The 22,614-nt window shown below is 39.9% G+C and overlaps 1 protein-coding gene across 3 annotated transcripts in view; it reads left to right on the top strand.

Annotated features, from left to right (window-relative positions):
- Nucleotides 1-22,510, top strand: part of PAX3 (paired box 3) — an 80,819-nt gene extending 58,309 nt beyond the window's left edge. For all 3 annotated transcript variants that reach the window (XM_086618113.1, XM_086618115.1, XM_086618112.1), the window contains exons 6-9: nucleotides 7,222-7,387; nucleotides 8,509-8,723; nucleotides 21,700-21,946; nucleotides 22,476-22,510. In XM_086618113.1, the coding sequence (XP_086474239.1) occupies nucleotides 7,222-7,387; nucleotides 8,509-8,723; nucleotides 21,700-21,946; nucleotides 22,476-22,510 (663 nt within the window). The remainder of the gene's footprint in view (nucleotides 1-7,221; nucleotides 7,388-8,508; nucleotides 8,724-21,699; nucleotides 21,947-22,475) is intronic.
- Nucleotides 22,511-22,614: the final 104 nt, after the last annotated feature.

The raw sequence follows: 22,614 nt of genomic DNA, 5'->3' as shown, positions 1-22,614 counted from the left end.
ATTAAATTGATTTTCTTGAAAACTTCCAAAAAAGAAAAATTTTGTTTAACAAAAGACTATGTCTGAAAATTCAGGCAGATCTCTCCAGGCTGCTAGGATGGGATTGGATGTTCCCATGTCAAACTTGTAATCAGCTTGCAAGCTTCTGTAAAAAGCTTATTACAGCCTCAGCAAATAGACCGAGTCCCAAGAGCTCAGAAATCTTGAGTAGCCGGAAGAAAAAATTGTTGTGTTATTTTTTTTTTTTTTTTAAGTGCTGTGCTTGTGTATTATTTTCCTTGTTTTACTGTGGCACCAGGAGGGGAAGAGATGATTTGGAGAAGATAGTGAGGGGAAAGGTGAGACAAGAAATGATGACTCTTAAGCTAGTTGTAAGGTTTGAAAGCTCTGAAGTCCAATCTCTCAGCTTTAATAGTCTCTTCTCAGTAGCAAACAGTGAAAAGCATTCACTGGGAAATCATGGGGGAGGGAGGACCTGTGCCAAAAAAAAGTCTTTATTTGCCCTCAGCTCCTCTGAAATGGTTTGTGCTTGTACGCTGAACTGCACAGTCCTACAGGGAGATGGAGTGAAAGAATGTGGGACAGATTCAGCAACATTTAAGACCTTTCAGCAGATCTTTACAGTTATTCCTGATACGGTTTATGAAGAATTAATAGTGCCTTTTTTTGACATTATTGAGGTTTTATTTTTTTTTTTTCTCCCCTGGGTTAAAGGAGAAATTCTTATGGGTAAATTAGCCAACTACAAACATATGCAGGCCCAAAAAGACATTTGTAAATCTAAAGGAAAAGGAGGGATGTGATTTTGATTATCTTTTTCTGGTCCCTGCTGCCTAAGGGCTCAAATTAGTGGCGCTTTAATTTATAAATACACAGTTCAATTTGCTTATTACTCAATGTTTTGCAGAACTATTCAACTGCAGTGTTTTAAAAGTATTTGTGTAGAACTTAGTCAAAGTCTTTTCAAAGAAACCTGTGAGAGTTGCGTGTGCTGGATTGCACTAGGAGGTGGTTGAAATTTCTTGTTCCCTTTGTCACAGCCTAGGGGTTTTTGGCCTGCTGTTTTGTGGGTTTTTTTATTATTATTATTTTTAAAATTTGTGTGTTGTGTGGTATTTGTGTTTTTTTTTTTTTGCTTGCTTTAAAAGAATTAGGATTTCCATCACAGTGATAATTCTGTGCATACCGACCAGCATGACTTCCCATCTCCATGAACAACCGCTCCCAGCAGACCCCGAGTGGAGAACCTGCAGCCTCGTGATGTTCCTGCTGGTGGTCATGGCAGGTTGTTCTCAGCAGACTAGCGGCACGGCCTTAGGATGCTGTGAGGAAACAGGCCTACCCATGGCGTGCCTCTGTGTGTACGCAGTAGACCTTATTCCTGTGAGCCTGAGGGTGTGCACGTGTCAGTGAAGTGGATTTACCAACTAGGTGTTGCTAAAAGGCAATTCTGTTTCTACCCCTTCCTACAAGGGGTCCCTGACAGTGCTCTCCCTGGGGCTCATTGGATACTGTGGTGAGCCAGGACAGAAATTCACCTTACTGGGAAAAAAAAAAAAAAGGGAGTGGGAAGAAAAAAACTTTTTTCCTTCTTTCCCCTGCTGTTTTGTGTTCCCTGAATGAATTTCCAGTAGGGTCAGGCAGGCACGAGTGCTGGCGTCAGCTGTTGGCCTGGCGAGAGGGGAAAGTGCCTGCACAGAGCGCTCTGAAGGAAACGTAGGTCTGGCATCAGGAGAGACTGCAGGACCGGACACTGCGGGTGTCTTTAGAAGTCACGCTGCCGTGTTTTGCAAAGGCAACAGAGTCACCTCTGTCCAGGCTTCGTTAGCAGTTTCCTTCTTCAGCCTCCCCTCTTCATGAGGCAGCTCCACTGCTTCTGGCACACCCCACATTTGTTCCCCAATGGCATACCCACTGAGGACTTCTGCTTCCAGCATGCTCAGACTTTATTTTGAACATGTACATTTTGAGGGAAGGGAGAGGCGGGGAATAAGGGGGATGGTGAGGCAGTTACCATGAAAAATACCATAAGACAAAGGGGGGAAAAAATCAAAAACCCCCTCTGCCTAAAATTAGAAGTGCCATTAACAATACATCAGTCTTTTGACTTTGTGTGTTTTTGGCACTCATGCTTGCTGTGGTCAGGACATCATTTAACAAAATATCCACGAGTTTCCTGCAAAATTCACATCTCGAATGTTTTGCCCTGTTGGATGAGAGATCTTTTTGCCTTAAAAGCACATAGAGCACTCTGTGTTTATGATCAGACTGTTGAAATGTCAAAGCTAATTACACTAGTGTGTTCCCAAGAGAATAAATGCATCTTTTAAAGAATATCCTGTTGAGATCAACGAAATAAGATGTTGGCGTGATCACTTGCAAACTACTGAAAGGAAAAATGATAATAAAAGGCAGGATGTAAATATTAGAAAACAGAGATGGGAGAAACCTATTAGTTCACATCCATTCTACATTGGTGCAAAATATTTTTTTAATATTCTATTGCAGAGTGATTTCTTTTTTGGTCAGTCCGTTTCCAGACGCTTGAAAAACTGAAGCCTCCAATACTTAAATTCCCTTAAAGGACATTTTTTTTTTTTTTCCTTTTGCTCTGTTTCATCCTCTTCAGTTCTGTTTTTGAGATGTAGATTTTGGCCAGACCTTGGAGTTCAATTTTGTTTCCAAATCATCTGGATAATTTACATTCCATCTTTGAAAGTGACATAGAACCTGGGGAGCCAGAGCCTCACTAAAATGAATATAACTTGACTTCTGGCGCAGACGTGGTTTTTGGATGCTTGGGTCTCTCAGACAAGCCATGTTTCCTCTGTCCATGTCTGCATTTGCACAGCACCAGGCACAATGCTGACCTAATTTAGAGCTCCTGCATGTTACACCAGTACAAGTAGATCACATTCCTCCTTCTAGCACGATACTGTTTGTGTCAGAACCCTATATTTTGAGTCTCCAAAATGCAATAGCTTGCTTATCTGTTGCTTTTCCTTCCACAGCGGCATTTGGTGTGGTGGTGGCCATTTCAAGTCTAGAATTGGTCTGCCTTCTGCTGAGATCCATGCTGTTGCTGATGGAGGCAACACACGAGACTTTAGTTTGTCCAATGCAGTAGACACAGATAGTTTAGAGTTGGTTTTCTGTGATGTCCACTGCAGGGTGGCACTTTGTCACAGTGTGACACTTGTGATTGTCACCAGGAGCTGCGTTACACTTAGAGTATCACTGCATCCAAGTGATGATCACTTCCCTCTTGGAAGGGAAGTTGAGGGAGAGCAGAAGCATCCTACGGGGAACCCGCTAGATTTGGAAAGGCCACTCGTAAGAGAAGGATTTTGTCGTGCTGGTGGAAGTTGAAATTTGCTGAACATAAGAGGACATTGTGTTTAAATCATGTTGGAAATGCACAGACAAAAGAAAATGTTTCCCGAGGTGTTTACAGTATGTTTCTAAGCAGACGCGTTGGCTTGTGGTGACTAGATGTATTTTTAAGTCTTGGCTTGATTTCTTTACTCAGTGGTAATAGTGCACTTGGATTCTTCATGATATATGCTGATTTAAACAATAAAAAAATTTAGTGAACTCTTGAGAATAAGTCAAGGCAGCTGAATGTAGTCAAAATGAAATATTATGATTAAAAATAATAAAATTATCATTTCAGTTAACAGAAAGCATATAACTGCTACTGAATAAAGTTTGGTATCTGACTAATTTTAATAAACATTACATAAAATGTAAATAAAATATTTAGGTTTGAGTTATTTAGTAATTTTTTCTTGACTTTCCAAAACCAATTTTCAACTTTTTAACTTTCCTATTTGATTTTATCTGTATTTTTTTATGCTGTCTTACTGTTACATTATTCTTTTTTTGTGTGTGTGTTCTGCCACACATAGCTTCTGAAATATGCAGTTACCTGGTATAAAATGAGAACTAAACACAGTTGCAAACTAAACCTCAAACCATGTGAAGAGGGTGAGGCCATGACAGTAACAGTAAAAACTATTGTGTTAAAACATCCAGAATTACAGATTCAGAGCTTCAGTGTGTTCGTTTGTAAAAATGTGTGATGCTAAGAGTTGGGGTCACACTTACAGTCATTTTAAATATAAATTATGTTTAGTACTTTTACCAAGGCTGGTCCAAAGCCCATTAAAATTAAAGGGAAACAAATTAGTATGTGGATCGGACCTCTGGTGTTTACTGTAAAGGTGTGGGTTTTTTTGTTGATTTTTTTGTTGTTGCTTTGTGTGTGGTGTGCTGTTTTTGTTTTTTGTTTTTTTTTTAATATACCTCTGTCGTTCTTTAGTGACAAGTTCCTGTGGTATTAGTGGCAATAAGACTCACTCTGCAGTTTTGAATTTTTTCAAGAGGTTTTGGTGAGTTAATTTTGGACTAACTCTGGTGCTAGTCAGGTGCCATCTGTCTTCCTGCTTCCAGGGAAAACAAGCCAGGGCAAGTGGCAGAAGGTGTGTGCTGCAGCCGATGGGTCAGCAAGGCAGTGGAGTGGTGGTGGCTGGAGCGGATGAGCCCGGAGCCACGGCTGCACCAGCAGCATGTGACACCAGCACCCGTTTGGCATGTTGCCGTCGCATGGGACTGAGATGGAAGTACACAGCCTTGTTTCTGCACCGCGCAGGCAGGTTCCTGCACCCCTGCAGAGTCCCACTTAATTTAATCGGGCTTCAGGTGGCAACAGAGCTCTGCACAGGTGTCTTCATTGCAGGGCTGCCATAGACTTTTTGATACCACTGAGTGTGTCCCTTTCAGGGATGTTTAATAATTATCTGCAGTTCTGGAAAAATGCAAATCTGTAAAACGAGCCAAAATCTATCTGTAAATAAAAGCATAAAACTTGGCATTAATGCAAATCACTTGCTACTGAAGTAAAGTTTGAGATCTGACTCATTTTAATAAAGATTTAGGGCTTGAAGGTAAATGCTTATCTGTAGAGGAAACAAAATGTCGTTACCTCATTTTCCTCAGTGAAATCCACTCACGTAGTGTAGTTCAGTTAGTGTTCCCAAAGCATTTGAAGATCATCAGATAACCCTCTTGACCTGAAGAAGGGAGAGTGTAATGGAGAAAGCCATAGTTAATGACCTGAGTAGGCTAATTACAACGTGTGTTTACTGTTCCCTGCTCCCTCTCTGACCTCCGTTATCCTTCCGAAGTGCTCCTTGCCTCTTTAGCGAAGCCTCTTCCTCCCTCTTCAGCGTGTCTTGCTCCTTCTTCCTTCTCTTTGGTTGTCTTCAAAAGGTACTGTTGCAGGAGTGTGAGACTGGTGGGCTTTGGCAGACGTAAGCATGTGGAAGGAGTCTCTGAGGAGTAAATATGAAATTTAGATGTAAATGTCAGTGAGAGAAGCAAAGGGTAAGGAGAGAAGTGAAAAAGGATTTAGGTGTCTATTCAATGAGAAAGTAAAAAAATGTTGCTGACTCTAGACCCATCCTCAACTATTGCTCATTGCAGGTCTCACGTCTCCACCCTGGAGCCTTGTCCCTGCCAGCTGCTTTCAGAAACCATTCATGTGGAGGCAGAGGGAGGGTTAGTATATACAGGAAAAAAAACAAGAGAGGGATTTCTGAGGTAGAACAGAGGCTCCGTCTATTCCTCTGTCCTAAATCTTAAACTGGAGTGGGAGTGTGTAATTGAGGAGTAGATGTTGTGAGCAAAGGAGGAGGCAGCTGTGTGAACTGAGCATCTTATTCTGAAAAGAGGATGAAGCCAGATCAAACTACATAGTGACAGATGGCCCACATCAGAAACCAGATGGCCTAGTGAGTCTCACCACTCCTGCTATGAAATAGCAAGCAGGAGAAGCCCACAGTGGAGTCCAAAATGTTGTTACACTCTTACGTAATGGCCACTTATGGTTTGTGAATGACGTTACACCTAGAAATCCAGGCTGTGATGGCTGATTCATAAGCCAGCGTGGGCTGCTTGCAGGATGGGTGACAGATCTGAGAGCCTGCTTGCTTTTACAAATACGTCTACATACGCCTCAGTGGCTTTCAGGCCAGACTGCCTGGCAGGCTGTGCAGGTGTATCTTCTGGGATGTTAACACTCAGTTAAGATCTTATCTAATTGATAGTATCCACAGATGATCATTGCTGCTTCAGGGTGTACAATTATGAGTAATCGTCTGCTTGTTTACAAATGTGTGTACCCTCTCTTATCTCAAATCACCTTTCTTTTCTGTGGTGGTCGACGTCATGGACCTTAGCGCTGTAATCTAGAAGTTGCTCTAAACCTGCAGCAGGGCAGTGTGGATGCATGCCTATCCAGGCACTCCCGTGGCTGGTTTACCTTGTGATTTGTGGCATGTGCGATCGCTATAATATCGATATTAACCTATGTGTTTTGCAACTCTTATTATGTCTGCGTTCGTAAAGTCTTGCCTCTTCCTTTCTTTGAGGCAATAAGAACCATCCAAGACTCAGAAAACTTAAAACATGAACTGAGAATGACGTGAAGGAAAGCAGATTTATGGCTAAAATGTCCCACTAATCCAACCCCATCTGTTTGAAACCCTGTCCTGGGAACAGATTTCAAAGTGGTTCTGAAATGCTAATCTAGTACTGAAATTCTGATTTGCTGTTAATGTCGTCAAGTTTATTAAGAGATGTTTTGTACATATGTGAATACATGAAAACTTGCTGGGAAGGATTTGTGTGTTTTGTACACAGGGCTTATATTTTTCAAGTTAAAAGCGTAAAGTTCTGTTGATCATTAAGGCAATATAGTATCCTGAAATACAAGTACAGGCACCTTCCAACTGTCGTTTAAGTGGTGCTGCTAACTTGTCAGCAAATCAAATATAAAGGCAATACAGTCGAGACCAAAAACCTTTGGCTGGCACTTGAATCAAATAGAGATGTTTTCCCTTTCTCATTAAGCCTGGCACAATAAGGATAGTGATTGATAGGTATTAAAAGCACCAAAGCTTGAAAGCATTAGTCAGCTTGTTTCTCAGGAGAGGCTGTATCTAGGAGGAAACCAGGGTTCGGGATTCCTGTGTCCTGTCTGTTGAACCATGGAGGTGTGTGCCAAGGGCTCCTTTCTTGTCTAGGGGCTCTGAGCCCAGCGCACATCTCCTGCATTTCTCTTCTCAGACACAGAACGCGTTTGAAACACGACGCCGTTAATTCTGGTGCACCCATGTTAAATGTATAAAAATAAAATGTCCCTAATTAAAACATTTGTAGGTCTGGTTTAGCAACCGTCGCGCTAGATGGAGGAAACAGGCAGGAGCCAATCAACTGATGGCTTTCAACCATCTGATCCCAGGAGGATTTCCACCCAGTGCCATGCCAACTTTGCCGACGTACCAGCTCTCTGAGCCCTCTTATCAACCCACCTCCATACCGCAAGGTACAGTAGCCAACAGGTACTTGATTAAAACAGTGTTATTGGGGGTTTCCTGTGCTGATCCATTGCAGTTTCTTCTCTAATGTAGAAAAAGGGAAAAAGGGGTGCTTCCTAATTTAGGGTCTGAGTTGGTGAGAACCTGGCAAGCCTGCTTATTTTGCGTATATAAGAACTGAGGTTTGTTTTGCTGCAAGAAAGGGCTGGTTACGTGTGAAGGGTGCTAGCCAGTGAAACAGTCGCCTCATGCACAATAGAAGTACAGTGTTTGCTAAAGCCATGTACATGCTTGCCTACTCTTCCATTGCGCTGGCCTCCTCTACTGTGAGTGCCTGGCATGGCGGGGATGGACACAGCGGTTGTATTCTGTCTTCTTTGTTGCTTTTGATGATGGTGCACTGGAAACTTCTGTGAGCGCTCAGAATATTTATCTGACGGTGGAAAAACCCAGCTATTCAGACCATCTTGTTTTGCATTGGACAGTCACGACTCTCAGTATGGTAAAAATTTGTATTAACCTTATCAGAAATTCTGTGAACTTTGGTGGATTTGGGGAACAAGGCTTCAAATCTAAGCTATGCTAGATTTTACTGTTAAAGAAAAACCTTACAGGTAAGTTTTCATAAGACAAGTTACTGTGCTGTCCTTGCTTCTTCCTTGAGATTTGGATCCCAACTGTTGGTGGATGTTTTTGCCAGGCCATGTTCTAATTAAGGGAATTTTCTCCCATCCATTGCTAGGTTTGCTACAAATCACAGCAGAATTTCTGTGCTGTGACCAAGAGGGGAAAGCCTATTTACTGGTCTTCTAAGCAAATAAAGCTTGTCATTTTTTAAATATATATATGTGTGTATTATATCTTATATATGAAAAAATATAAATTTTCTTTTTAATTTTGCTGTACCAATTCTGAGCAACATGTACACACTAAGGATTGTCTGAAAACTGCATATGTCAGTTGTTACAATTTTTAGTGATTTAAGAATTTTTATGTAATTTAACCGGCCAGTTAAATATCTAACAATATTAAAGAGTTGCAGCTATGTATCGAGTTGAGCTTCACATAGTGAACTTGTTACACTTGAAAAAAAGAGGAAAACATATCAACATGTTTCTTTTGCTTCTAGCCGTGTCTGATCCAAGCAGTACGGTCCATAGACCTCAGCCTCTCCCTCCAAGCACTGTACACCAAAGCAGCCTCCCTTCGAATCCAGAGAGCAGCTCTGCCTATTGCCTACCCAGCACCAGGCATGGATTTTCCAGCTATACAGACAGCTTTGTGCCTCCGTCCGGGCCCTCAAATCCCATGAACCCTGCCATTGGCAATGGCCTTTCACCTCAGGTCAGTCCTGTGTTTTCAGACAGAGGATTTGCTGTATACCAGAACCAAAGAGTCTATTCCCTCAGGCCACGGTATAATGAATTGCCAAATTTAAACCATAATGTATTCTTTATACAAGCCACATGATTTCAGTTTGCTAGTTTCCTTCTTTTTTTATTTTTTTTTTCCTACTGGCTGAAGCAAGAGTCATAGCTTATATTTAATTTCAAGTGATTTATAATGTAATCATGCAGGCTTCATGTTTACATTCAGTTGTCAAGCGTTTGTAACGTACTACTATTTTCCTGAAGATCCGTGGCTAGGTACAGAAAGTAGATCGTGTAGTTTTTCTGTAAACAAAATATCTCTTTAAGATAACCTCACCAATATTTTACCGAATGGTCCAGGAAAATTACAGGCAAGTTGTATGAGGACAGTTCCAAGGGCTGAGCAGTACACATTGAGATGAGCCATAACTGAGTTATAAATACATAAATTAGGTGTATTACTGCTCTTTGGCAATATATAAATGCATGAATACCATAATTGTTTTTCTAATTTGCATGAGCTCTTTTTAGGAAATCATGTTAATAAATTGCCTTGATAATTGAGTGTCAAAAGGTTGGTTGAATTTTCCTACACGCAGCATCTGTCTGAAGCTGACGTTATTAGTTAAAGCTTGAATAGATCGTAGTTTATTTTATTAGCGAGAGCTTTGCCCAGGTGCTTGGAAAGAGATGTCCACTAAATTCTGAGAAGTCACAAAGAGGATGCAATCTATAATTACAATCAGGAATCTCTTCAGGGCTGAAAGTGAGAATTTTAACAGCTTTATCTTCTTTCTACCCTTTTTTCCTCTCAGTGGTTAGAAAAACAGAGAGAAGCTCAGAATGACACAAATGAAAAGTGAAAAGACAATTATACTCAATTACACACTAATCACTGACTATCACCACTGCCTAAGCAGGGAGAGGGCATTCTAATAGGCAGAAAATGAGATTTTAATGGCACAAAGGGTGGCCAAAATAACGACTCGTATATCTTTGCCTCCTTCGTTTTCTTCAACTTGTGGTTTGCATCTTGGGAGTACAGTTCCTGGTTCCTGTGCAACGGTGATAACTCTGTGCAGCTGAAAAGTTCAAAGGCACTGGAGTTGAAAAGAATGAATAACAAAGGCAATGAAATAAACATTTTTGCCCAAAGGCAAAAGTTCATAAACCCTTTTTTGTAACAGTAAATGTAATTAAGTTTCACAGATTCCTATAGCATAGAGTGAGGTACAAAACTTTATGGCTTGAAACCTCAGGAAAAAATACCAACAGAAAAACAAACGGATGTACTTCTAACGAGACTTGAATAGGTTTTGTTCTAAGGAATTCTGATTTCTAAATGCAATCTCCAACAAAAGCCATGACATTATATTAGTTGCTTCATTTTTATTTTTTTTTAAATGGCCAGTTTCGTAGTGTGCAATGCTTCCACAATTTTGACATAAACATACTTCTGGGATTCTGCATTAATCCATCAAAAGTAGTTGTTAGTGTCAGTTTAAATGTAAGCTGGTTCTGGCTATGGAAAACGTGTCTCTTTTTCCTTTCACAAAGCTTTTATTGTCTGTGACACAGAAGTGGGGCACAACAGTAAAGAAATCTTGTGATGTCTGGGCAAAGTGGGACAAAAAAGTGAGGCCAGGTTTCCTCCCCCACAGAATCTTGTTGATTTGAGGTTTGATACAATCAGGAGGAGATCTTGAAGCAGATTAGGCGTCTTTAATCAGTTACTGTGCTTCTTTACACCCAGCCCTGTCTTTACGCTGTGAAACTTGTGGGTTTTGTTGTTTTTCCTTGGACTTTTGAAACCTTTTCCTACACCAGTGCTTACAGCTCCTGGCCCTATCCTGCACCTCTTCCAACAGGTTTAGGAGAAGGCTGATCACTCAAAAGCATAAGTTGTGTTCATCACTGAATGCATACAGGAGATTATTTACATCCATTTAGATTTTGAACAGCTGCTTGGCAACCTAATGATTACCTTCACTGGCTGATAAAGATTTTTCCAACAAATAAACAAACAGAAAACCCAGCCCTAAATTCATGCAGCGTTACCAGCAGCTCCTCTAAAACAATTTTGAGGCCTAAACAAAGACTTAGAGACACATATAAAATGTATGTACATATAAAATGACGTATCTAGGCTTTGTGTTTGTATAAGGGAGTGCTACAGCCTCAAATATGTAAATTGTGTGCAGAAACCTGTGGGACTTCAGCAAAACGGCGATTGTGCTTTATGCCTGAACGAAGAGCCTCAGACGTCGGTCACGTACGTGCGACGTTACTGTGTGCGAAGTGCCCCTTACTCGTGGGGTGTGTCCCAGTGCATCCCTTCATCACGCTTCCTCAGGGCTCTCCCTGACGGCGCCCAGGTGGCTGGCAAGTCGAGAGCCAGTTCTGTGTTGGTGATTTCATGAAGAGAGAGAAACAGGAGTTTTCCTGCTGAGTGGGCATGTTGCAGTGCCCTGCCTGTGTGTGTGGAATTTAGATGAGAAGGAAAGAAGGTCTTTTTACTCGCCCGTGGATTTTTGACCACAATAAATCTGGGTGTGTGAACAATTAACATAATGTTTCCACCCATCAACGTCCTCTCAGGCAAATGCTCTGGACATGCTGTGTGTAAAGCTGAATTTATGGTGACTTTAGCGGGGGGTGGGGGGACTGGCTGGCTTTGTCTGAAGCCCAAATAAGCTTTTGTGATTTAAAAAAAACCAAAACAAACAACCCTCAGAACGTGCAGAACAAAATCTAATATTAAGATTCACGAGATCGAGTTTTTACCAGACTTAAACTCCCTTTTTCCCTTCGACTTCAATTTATTCCAAATGAGGGTCTGACATGCAGACCCCCGGGGAGACTTTCTTTTCCATGCAGGATGTTTCCTTTCTAACTTTATTCTTGAGTATGATGGACAAATATGTTGTTTCAGGCAAGAAGTGAGTGAAGGCAGAGGACAAGGGGAGATGGCTATGGTGCTGTAATTTTTTTTTTTTATCGTTTTTAAGTTGGAAGTTAGAGAAGACTGTATATTTAGTCAGTTTTAGGAAACAGAATGCTCCATAACATACTTGTCTTTCTGGCTGGGAAATAAAATGTTGTTGCTCGTTTAAAAGAATAGCACAATAGAAAGAGTCCCACCTTATTAATACTACTCAGCACTTTTTAACATCAAGACAAGATCTGCAGATCTCTTCCAGATGACTGATTATTCTCCGTATTCGTCTGGTTTACTTGTTGCTATCTGGCTGTGGTGAGAACCTCTGTCTTACAGACCTGCGAAGGGTTGGCTTTTGCAGGAATGAGACAGGGTTTAATGTTTTTGGGAACTAGTAACCAGGAGTGTCCTTGTTTGTATTTCATAAAAGAGCAACCAAACTGCAAGCATGCCATCTCAGCCAGAGCTCTTTAAATATAATGTCAGAATGGAGACTATTAGTGTGTAATATATGTAAATTGCATATTTTTGTGGTTTCTATGCCTATTATGCAGCTTCTTGGCTTTCATGCATACATTTGTGGGAATATTGTATTCTCTTTTCAAATTAGGTTTCAGTTTCTCAGTGCATTTTCTTTTAACAAACATTTGTTAACTCAAAATTATTAAGGAGTAGCATATCTACGTGTTAATGTGTGCGTGCAGGACTTAAGTGTGCCTCTGAATCGGCATGTCATTTTCTGATCTCCGCATTGACAGTCATCGCTGGTTCTTCCACGGAAAGCAGAAGAATGGCTGCAAAAACACTTGTCTCGCAACTGCAGGTGTATGGTCTTACTAGAGAGCAGATTGTTTTTAAGACAGGATATCAGTGTTTTGAACTGCTTCATTTAAGATAAGGAAGAAGGCTTTTCCGGTGTACATGGGCATCCCTTGACCTTGTCATGTGCTTTTTATTAGTGTCAAAGCAGCCGAGTTTGCTCCACACCAGGTGGCTCAGGCAGTTCCCTGGTTTTGAAGCGTGCCATTTCGGACTGCTCATGGACTCAGATCTAGCAGCAATGCTCTGCTCACACTGCTGCGCACGAGGCCACTTGCTTCCTGGATTTAACCTGTAGAGTACCCAGATTTAAATAGTACTGCAGCGTTAAGTTTTTACTCAAAAAAGAACAAATGTGCGTAACCTGTGGCCTGCTGGACATAATTTTTTTTTCCTTGCCCTCTAGAAAACTTCTCAGATTTTTTTTTTTTCTTTTTCCTCTTCCTTGTCATCTTCCTCCATAACCGAGTCAAACCAGTAACTTTAAAGGCTGTGGTTTCAAAATGGGAAGTGGATTGAACGTTGAATGGATTGTGTAGACGATCATAAGTCTTTAACAAGTTTGCAGTTCTCATGCCATTACCTGGAGCTCAGGAATAATGTTGATAAGAAAATTCCAAACTTTTCTGTGAACAGCAGTGAAGATGCAAACTGTTTCAAGGTTTCTTTCTTATACTGTCAAAACATTTCACTGCCTGAGTTTCAGAATTATCCTGTAGCTCTTTCTGGTGAGATAGATCTTAAGGCAACTGACTTCTCCTAAGTCTTTGAGAGCACTTGGTTTTTATTAACCTGCAGTATGGATCTGATGGCAGCTGTCAAGTCAGTTAGGTATGTTCATACTGTCTTGTCAGCTCTGCTTTTAAGAGAAACACAGGAAACAGTGGCTAAAAACTTGCATTGCCTCATTAAAAGGGACGGGGGTGGGGGGCTACTATTGATTTAATTTACTTTTTTCTCTACCTTCTGTCAAATTACTGTCCAACTGGTTGTCCACAGAAACATTTCATTTGGATCCAAGTCTCACGCCAATGAGAAACTCATGATCTTTGTCACAATGGTGAACTTGGCTTTGAGAGCTCTTTGCTTAATGACCCAAGAACATGAGACAGAGGTCAGGGATTTCTTTATGAGGAAGAAAGTTAATTCACATGATACAGTTTTCATGAGCACGAGTTTTTTGGGTTTGTTTTTTTTTTCTTCTTTTTTTTTTCATAAAAAAAATTCCGCCAATAGGGTTGATCATTTCTGTTTCTGGAGTACATACAGATAGATGGGATCCAATAGTTTCATAATTGTTATTGTGCAAGAATAATAACATTATTTGTTTGGTAAATTTTGTAGTATTTTAAATACTATATATATTATATAAAAATATACCATATGTAATAAAATCTCTTAATATAACAACAACAATAAGCAGATGACCTTACATTTTGAATGTCCAGCTTAACTTCTATCTCTGGGCCTATTTCCACCTCCACCCCCACCATGCCAGAAAAGTTGGGGATTTAGTCTTCAAAAAACAGTTCTTCTCTTACAGCTCAGAAATCTTACATGGGGATACAAAAAAGCTGTGGAATTTTCTGGAAATTTAAGCCAATTGTATTGTAACTTCATGAGAATAAATGTTCAGAAGTACAATAAAAAATATTGATATCTTAAATACAAAAATGTAACAGTAAAATGACACAATATATAAAAAACATACCAGTTTCTTTTTCTTAACTCTTTTTTAATTACATTGCTCACAAAACTGACTTATATTCCTCCTTAATAATTTGTACCATTTGAATATACACAGGCTGAGTATTCAGCGTCACTGCAGCCCTTAAAACATTTTTTTACTCTTGCTACATGTAAAATTTCAATTTGAATCACTTCTTAAGCAAAAGTATGAGTCAGCCCTTCATAGATTATATGACTGGCATGCCTTGGTGAACTTCTAATTCTTTAACGAATTTACAAAATAGAAATATCAACAGGAATCTGAATACTTGCATATTTATTCAATTAAGGACTGGTATATGAATGAAGGCTTTGTCATGAGTAATCACAGATGGCTCACGAGTCCTTAATTGTGCTCTATATTTTAGATTTCCGAATAAAGGTACTAAAAATACCACAGCATGATTCAGTGAAAAGTGTGTATTGCAGTGGGATCAGAAAAAGCAGAATTTCATCCTTAGAAAAGTCACTTGAGAAAGCCATGTATCCATTTTTAAACACATCAGGCTCAATTTCCTTCAAAATTTCCTACCTCTCTAGAGATAAATGTTTTATTTTTTATCTTGATTTTTTTTCCCAGGACATCAGTAATGGTAGTAATTTTCTTTATAAAAGAAAGACTGAATGCTGAGTCAGGATACAAAGAGCAGCATTCCCCATTTGCGGATAACTTATTGCTTTTACTGAAATGGCTGTGATTTTATAGCAATTTCCTGTTGGTAGACCCAGACATGTAGATGTAGATCATGCAATAGCTGTTGTTGTAGGTCCAGAAGTTGAGTTTGGCAAGAGTCGTCCTGTGAAGTCTTTGCAGATCGCATCCATTGGCCCTCTGGCAGTAAAAAAATGTTGAGTACTGTTTGAATTAAAAAAAAAGTAGTATGTTTTTTGTTTGTTTTCCTTTCAGAGGGAACAAACCTGTGTATCCCAATTGTGCAGGGAAGGTGTGTGAGAGCCCAGCTAGGCTGGTTTTCATGATGACTGGAATCCTTCTTTTGTGTTTTGGGTTGAGTAGAAGGTGGGAGGACAAGAGTTCACAGACAAAATGCAATGTAATCTGAAATTTAGTCTTGTTATGAACTGTTGTATATAATACTGCCATATTTAAGCATTTAAACTCATGAGTCTACAGTCTCTGAGACTGCTTGAAAAAGCTCTGAGATGTTTAATTTTATACGTATACACTTATATTCATATATATATACACACACACATAAAAAAATTGTGAGTATATGTTCCTCTTTGGGCTTTCTGTTTTACTTTTTCAGTTGTCTTGACATTTTTTAAGCTTTTCTGTACAATTGGGAGCTAGATAATTAGAATTGTAGAATCATAGAATGGTTTGGGTTAGAAGGGACCTTAAAGATCGCCATGGGCAGAGACACCTTCCACCAGACCAGATTGCTCAAAGCCCCATCCAACCTGGCCTTGAACACTTCCAGGGATGGGGCATCCACAGCTTCTCTGGGCAACCTGTTCAGTGTTTCACCACTCTCAGAATGAAGAATTAGCTTCTCCTTGAATTATTTTGATAATGTTATCTAGTCTTGTGACTCCGTGATCTAGCACCTGAAAAAAGACATGGGTTCAGTGACACTGTGATAATGTTATGAACATTAGTAATCTCCTGCAGATAAAAATATAATTCATGAAGGATCAAGTTATCCTCTTAATTACCCTAAATGTACACCAGTGCACCTTCTCTAATTTCAGTGTAGCTACCACTGATGTCTAGTGGTGTGAAATCAGTATGAGGTCTCATTTGATCTGAGTATGCAGAAGGTCAGATCATCAGATGTTCAAAGTCAGGGTATTTGCTCCTATTTTCATTAACCAAGTCTGTGGTTCCCAGTGCTTGTTATTTGGCACAAAAATGCTTTCTGTTGGGTTTCTTCATATATTCAGCAGAAATATTCATATATATAAAATGAATCAACAACATGGTTCCATGATCCTACAGGTGTAGATTCACATAGCTAATTAATTTGAATTAATTTTCTAAAATCATGCATTTTAATGCATTAGAGTCATCCTTTTTGTGTTCTTTTTTGCGATATTTTTCTACAGCAAAAAGAGTTAACAGCAGGTAATGTCATTCATCTCCGAAGGAGTTTGAAATTTTCAGTGTTAGTGATGAATGAGGGTATCTGACCCACATCTGTTTTACATTAGAATGGAACATTGCCCCAACATCGTTAGAAGCATTTGTCAAGATTCCCTGGACAGAGCTTCTGTAAATTACATGCTGCAAATGTGTCAGGGTCAGATAAGAGGATATCATTAACTCCACTAAAGTTTACTCATGATTCTGTCAGTTCAACTTAATACGTTAACTGCCAACAATTTTCCTTGAGCTGTTTCATTAAATCTTTCATTCACAGGAGGGGAAAAAAATGTATCACTGTACCCAAAAATATTGCACATGTTCTTTTCTCATAAATCATATTAATTGCAGACATGGTCACAAAGCACATTAAATGCAGGCATGCGTAAATGAATTAAAACATATGAGAATTTTATTGTGCCTATGGTAGGTCCTACATCCTAAAATACCAACCACATTAACAGGCATAATGTTTCATTTAAATAGAATAAGCTTTTTCTCGGTTTAATGGCCTTTATTTTGTTGATAATAGCAGCATTTTCTAATAACTGATAATGGGCCAGATGCTGTGTGCCTGGTCTTTAAGGCTTTCATCATTCAGTTTCTCTTCTTTCTGGATCATATCCTCAGCTAGTGATGTGCTGATCCCACCAGCAAGTAATTTGTCCTAATGAATATTTTGGATTGCTTGGGATATGCTCTCTGAAAATTTTTTTCTATAGAGTTGGTTGTTGCAGTTCACTGTGTTCTCTTTGCTTGTTCCTAATTGCACCTTTGTTAGACTCTAATAGAAAAGAACTATTTTATCCGTTACGTATATTGTCTTCTATTGTATAAGCTTGAAGGCTGTTTGTCAACATTCCTCCGTGTTTTTTTTTTTTTCTTAAATGAGAACAAAATACATAGAGCCAAAAAACTTACAGCCTGATTTTTTTGCCTTCATAGGAGTTCTTTTCTAAAATAAATTGAGTAGTTACAGCAGCATTTGGTTCTAGGTGTTAGGTCAGCCCTTGATTTTTCCTTCAACTTCTTTGGGATCCAGATCAGTGAGGCTGACAATTACTACTTTGGCTTTCCCGAAGTAGTTCAGAGGGAAGTACATATTTTCTAGTAATCTGGATGGTATGTGGACTGAATACAGTTATTTTCTTCCTTTCTTATTGTAAAACAATTAGATCTGTTCACCTATTCAGAATTATACTGTTTCATGCCACCAGATCATCTGAGTTGCAAAATCCAGATCTTCGTGTGTCTCTTGTACACCACTAAGCTAAGAGTGCTGAGCATCTTGCAGACATGGCCCATTACTGGCTTTCTTATTGATTAGGTGAAAGTCAGTCATGCCCTTCCTGTAACTCCTCGTATGGGTGATAAGGTCATGGCACATACCGTATGAAAGACTTCTGCCCTGAGGCTACTTCCCTTATAGCTTTCGAAACAGACATGACCAAAAATCTAATTATTTAGATTCTAATCAACTGCAGGATGATTCTGAAGGCCTCGGAAGAAGATATTTCTGAGAAGATGGTGACTGTTCAGACTTCAGTTTTCTCCACCTCGGAGACAGAGTGCTGTATCAGTTCCGCTTCAAAGCGTCTATTAGGTGCATATGTGCTTAACAAAAAGATACCTAAATACTTGTATTATCTGCTTAGTGTAATATTTTAAAAGTAAATATCATCAAATGCCTCTTTTAGTTTGTCAGAGAAGATAAATCTCTATCCAAATATAGATGCTACCAAAATCTGAGAGATCATTTGAGATCATGTCTGGATCCAGGTTTGAAGTTCAAGGCTCCTCTCTAACTCTAAAATAACTTCTAATCCCAAAGATTTTAAGCTCAATGTTTTTGCTGACAAAGTCCAAATGATATTGTCTTGGGCTGTATTCTGATGAAAATATTAAGCAGAAAAAAGTTTACTCGAAGTACATAGTTGGTAAAATAGCTATTTGCGCAAGTTGGCAACTAGTCCTAAAAGCCCAGGTCGAAACAGCGTGGGACGTGAGAGTGCTTCCGCAGAGAAGTGTGCCAGAGGGACTGCCATGGGGCTGCCAGGGCAATGTGAGCCCAGCCCGTTCTACCTGCTCTTGATCTTGGAACAGGACGTGGTAAAGCCCTGTGGATACCGGTATCACGTAGGTGCTACACGGGAACAGAACGGGCTGTGCGCTTATTTCAGATTTCTCATAAACCAGGCATGTTTTAAACCCTAGTCAAAACCCTAATACTTGTGCCAACATAAATATTTTCCAAAGCAGTAATTTTTAATGTAAATGTTTACGTTAAATCATGTTTTTTTGTGGATCTTTCTCCCCTTTTAACTCTATTAGTGTTAATTTTAAAGGACAAGGATTAATATAACCTGAACAATCGTATGCTCTAGTATTGTATCCTGCTGATGCAATGTCAGATCATTAAGCGTGCTTAATGACATAAGCAGGACTGTATCATTTTCCAAAGGTACAAGAAAAGTAATTCTTAAAATAGAAAAACTTACCAAAATAATCTTCAGGAATTTTAATACTTTTCAGGAACCAATTTTTAGAAAAAAAAAGTTGAGCACCCAGTTGTTTCAGCTTTTAGGGGGGGTTGGGACAAAATGCTGCGCAGGTTGCTGGGCAAATAACATGATATTTTAATCTGTGGTGATTCCAGAGATTTTAAAAATTGTTTTTGATTAACTTCAAATTCTTTTAATAGGTTTTGTGTATTGAAAAGATTTTTTGAATTAAATAGAAAATATCTTATAGCCTGAATCCAAATTCTTTTTTTGAGTTTTTAACTTAAAAGTCCTAAGATTTCAGTATCTAAATGAAGCCCTTAGATATATTTTGAAACTTCTTCTTGCATAAATAATTCAGTTTGTGAAACATTCAGAACATACCATCAGTTAAACTCATGTTTTTCTGCTTAGTCGAACAAGTGAGCATTCTAGTGCTGTAAGCATTAATTGAGCTTCTTTCTGAGCATTTTTTTTTTTCCAGAGAGGTGTCTTGGGTGCATCTGATGCAGAGATATTTTGTGTTCTTGACGCAGGTGTCAGCGTGTCTATTTTTGAAGTACATTGCTTGTGCCTGTTGGTCTTTTCTTTATCAGACATGCAAGACCTGGATAGGTCTTCCTTCCTACTTCAATCATGATCCCTGGGGCTTGTTTCATTTATTTATTAAAAAACAAACAAAACTCAGAGCTGGGACCACAAGCTCCCTACAACAATAATCCCTTTTCTTTTGTGATGGAAAACAAATGCAATTCAAGAAAGAGCATCAGAACTTTAGGAACCAGACATGTTCTTATAAGCATTAATTTAGTCTTTAAAAAAAATCGGATTTTAATAATTTCTTTTTTGTTTATGGTAAGAAGTGCAGTAAAGCAAAATGATTATCAAATAGCATATGTCAGATATTTGTAATGCCTTTTTGGCGGAAGAACAACCTGTAAATTATCAGTTTTTTGGCAAAAGCTGTACGTCATCCGTCCGTTATAAACTGCAGACTATTTCTCAGGCTTTGAAGTGCAAAGTAAGCAATTCTCTCAATCGTACTTATTTTAAAAATGTGCTGTAGAGATGTGCTGGCAAGGGAAATGCACACCAACCTATAGTGCGAGTGGCTTTGGTACAAGGACTCATCACTGTAGATTCATAGATTCATAGATTTCTAGGTTGGCAAAGACCTTAGAGATCATCGAGTCCAACCATCCCTAATCCCCATTAAACCATATCCCCAAGTAGATCATCCACCCTATTCTTAAACACATCCAGGGATGGGGACTCAACCACCTCCCTGGGCAGCCTATTCCAGTGGCTGACAACCCTTTCAGAGAAGAAATACTTCCTAACATCCAACCTGAATCTCCCCTGACTAAGCTTATACCCATTTCCTCTTGTTCTATCACCCAACACTAATGTAAAGAGCCCTTCCCCTACCTTCCCACCATCTTTTCTCAAGTATTTGTAGGCCGTAATCAGGTCTCCCCTCAGCCTCCTCTTCTCCAGGCTAAACAGCCCCAACTCCCTCAGCCGCTCCTCAGAAGTTTTATTTTCCAGCCCCTTGACCAGTTTAGTCGCCCTTCTTTGGACTCGCTCCAGGAGCTCAATATCTCTCTTAAAGCGAGGGGCCCAAAACTGGACACAATATTCCAGGTGCGGCCTCACCAGTGCCGAGTACAGGGGCAGGATCACTTCCCTGCTCCTGCTGGTTACACTATTCTTGATACACGCCAGTATCCCATTGGCCTTTTTGGCCACCTGGGCACACTGCTGGCTCATATCAAGCCGGTAGTCAACCAACACCCCCAGGTCCTTCTTCGCCAGGCAGCTCTCCAGCCACTCTTCCCCGAGCCTATAGCGATGCTTGGGGTTTTTATACCCCAAGTGAAGGACTCTGCACTTGGCCTTATTAAAGCTCATGCCATTGGCCTCAGCCCAACGATCCAGTCTGTTCAAATCCCTCTGGATCGTAGCTTCCTTCACTCCTGCTTGAAAGCAGAGGTGCTTCTGATTCTTTTTTTTTTTTTCCTTCTCTCTTCTACTGGAAATTACGGCCTAGAGAGCTGCGCTTTTATAGGGACAAGCACATATTTTCCAGTAATCTCTTTTGAACTAATCTTGACTGCTGATTTCATAACTGTTCATGGAAGAGCAGCTTATTAAGGGAGTCACAGTCCACTTGAAGCCACTCTGGAATGCCAGACCGTTTCTGTTGTGTCCTCTGACTCAGAGGATGAAGTTGAGAACTGATGTTATGACCAGCGCTTTGCTCTTTCACATTCATTTCCTTGCAGGCCAGCACACGCGGGGCGCAGCGGCAGGAAGTACGGCTGCTCTGCCCCTTCCCCACATAATCGTGTTGTTCTGGGTGCTGCAGTTCTTTGTTACTTCCATCGGTAGTGTTGCTGTGATCCACACCAAATTAATCTTATTTTAATGACTACTGATCTTAGAAAAAAAAAATTGCGTGAGCATTGTCACAGCTTTTCTGTGTTTGTAGATCAGGACAGCTTGGCTAAAGCTACTTGCTTTTTATTCTCTTATAATAGAGTTTTCAAGGAATAAACATCTGCAGAGATCCCAGCTGGAGCATAGGATCAGGCACTTCAGAGTCATAAAAGTTTTTAAAATTATTTTTCTTTAATTGTCCTTGATATCACTTTTTATTTGTTGTTAGCTATTAGTTTTTATTTTGGTGGATGATGCAACCAAATTCCACTTTGTCTTTGGATTAGATACTCAAAGTATAGTTTGAATGCCAAGTCTACTTATTTTAGGAAATCCGATGATAGATTTGAGAACTCCTGCGGCTCTGTAAGCAATACAGTTCTTCACATATTTTAACTCTTTCTATTATTCTACCTTTCAGGTAATGGGACTCTTGACTAACCACGGTGGCGTGCCTCACCAGCCCCAAACTGATTATGCCCTGTCCCCTTTAACTGGGGGCCTGGAGCCCACCACCACTGTCTCAGCCAGCTGCAGCCAGCGGCTAGATCACATGAAGAGTTTAGACAGCCTGCCTACATCCCAGTCCTACTGCCCGCCAACCTACAGCACCACAGGTTATAGCATGGACCCTGTCACAGGCTACCAGTATGGACAGTATGGACAAAGTGAGTACTGGGACATTTGCATGGTGAAGTGCTCTACTGTACCTGATTATCAACGGTCTGTACTTTGTCTGTAACAAAGAAAATTAAGAGCAGAGACCCTAATGGCTGACTACTACTCCTCTCCAAAACTGAGCAGAGTGTGCTGGTGAGATAGCTGATTGTTCGAGCAAGATTTCTGCTGCATAATTATTTTCTTAAGTGATGTCAACAACATCTTGATGTTATTAATTGTTGAGACATGAAACCTGATTGCCATTAGGTAAAACATAAGGGTTGTCCAAAATGAAATAACCACTGGCATTCCACTATTAGAAACACATGTTCTTAATGAGGTCAGCTCAAGAATCATTACAGTATATAATCCCAGATACATAGAGTTTTGTCAAACTTGTCCTAGGAATAAAAATATTAGTCCCTTTCCTTTGATATATCAGTATTAAATATGACAATGTCAACCTGTAGTTGGCATGGCCCCATGCTGTGAGGTTGTCACAGCATGACTTAAAAAGCTTCTTTTGCTTTTTTGCAGGTGCCTTTCATTATCTGAAGCCAGATATTGCATAAATGAACTGTCCGCTTCAAGTTAAAGCTGGTCTTGTTTTCCGGTCTCACTCCAAGGCTTGGGTACAAGGGATCTTCGCAACACACTGCAATGTAAAGTGCGGTAG

This window comes from Tauraco erythrolophus, chromosome 11, assembly GCF_009769465.1.
Source record: "Tauraco erythrolophus isolate bTauEry1 chromosome 11, bTauEry1.pri, whole genome shotgun sequence".
NCBI lineage: Eukaryota > Metazoa > Chordata > Aves > Musophagiformes > Musophagidae > Tauraco > Tauraco erythrolophus.
Note: the sequence above shows the minus strand (reverse complement) of the source record. Positions and strands in the feature narration are given on the sequence as shown.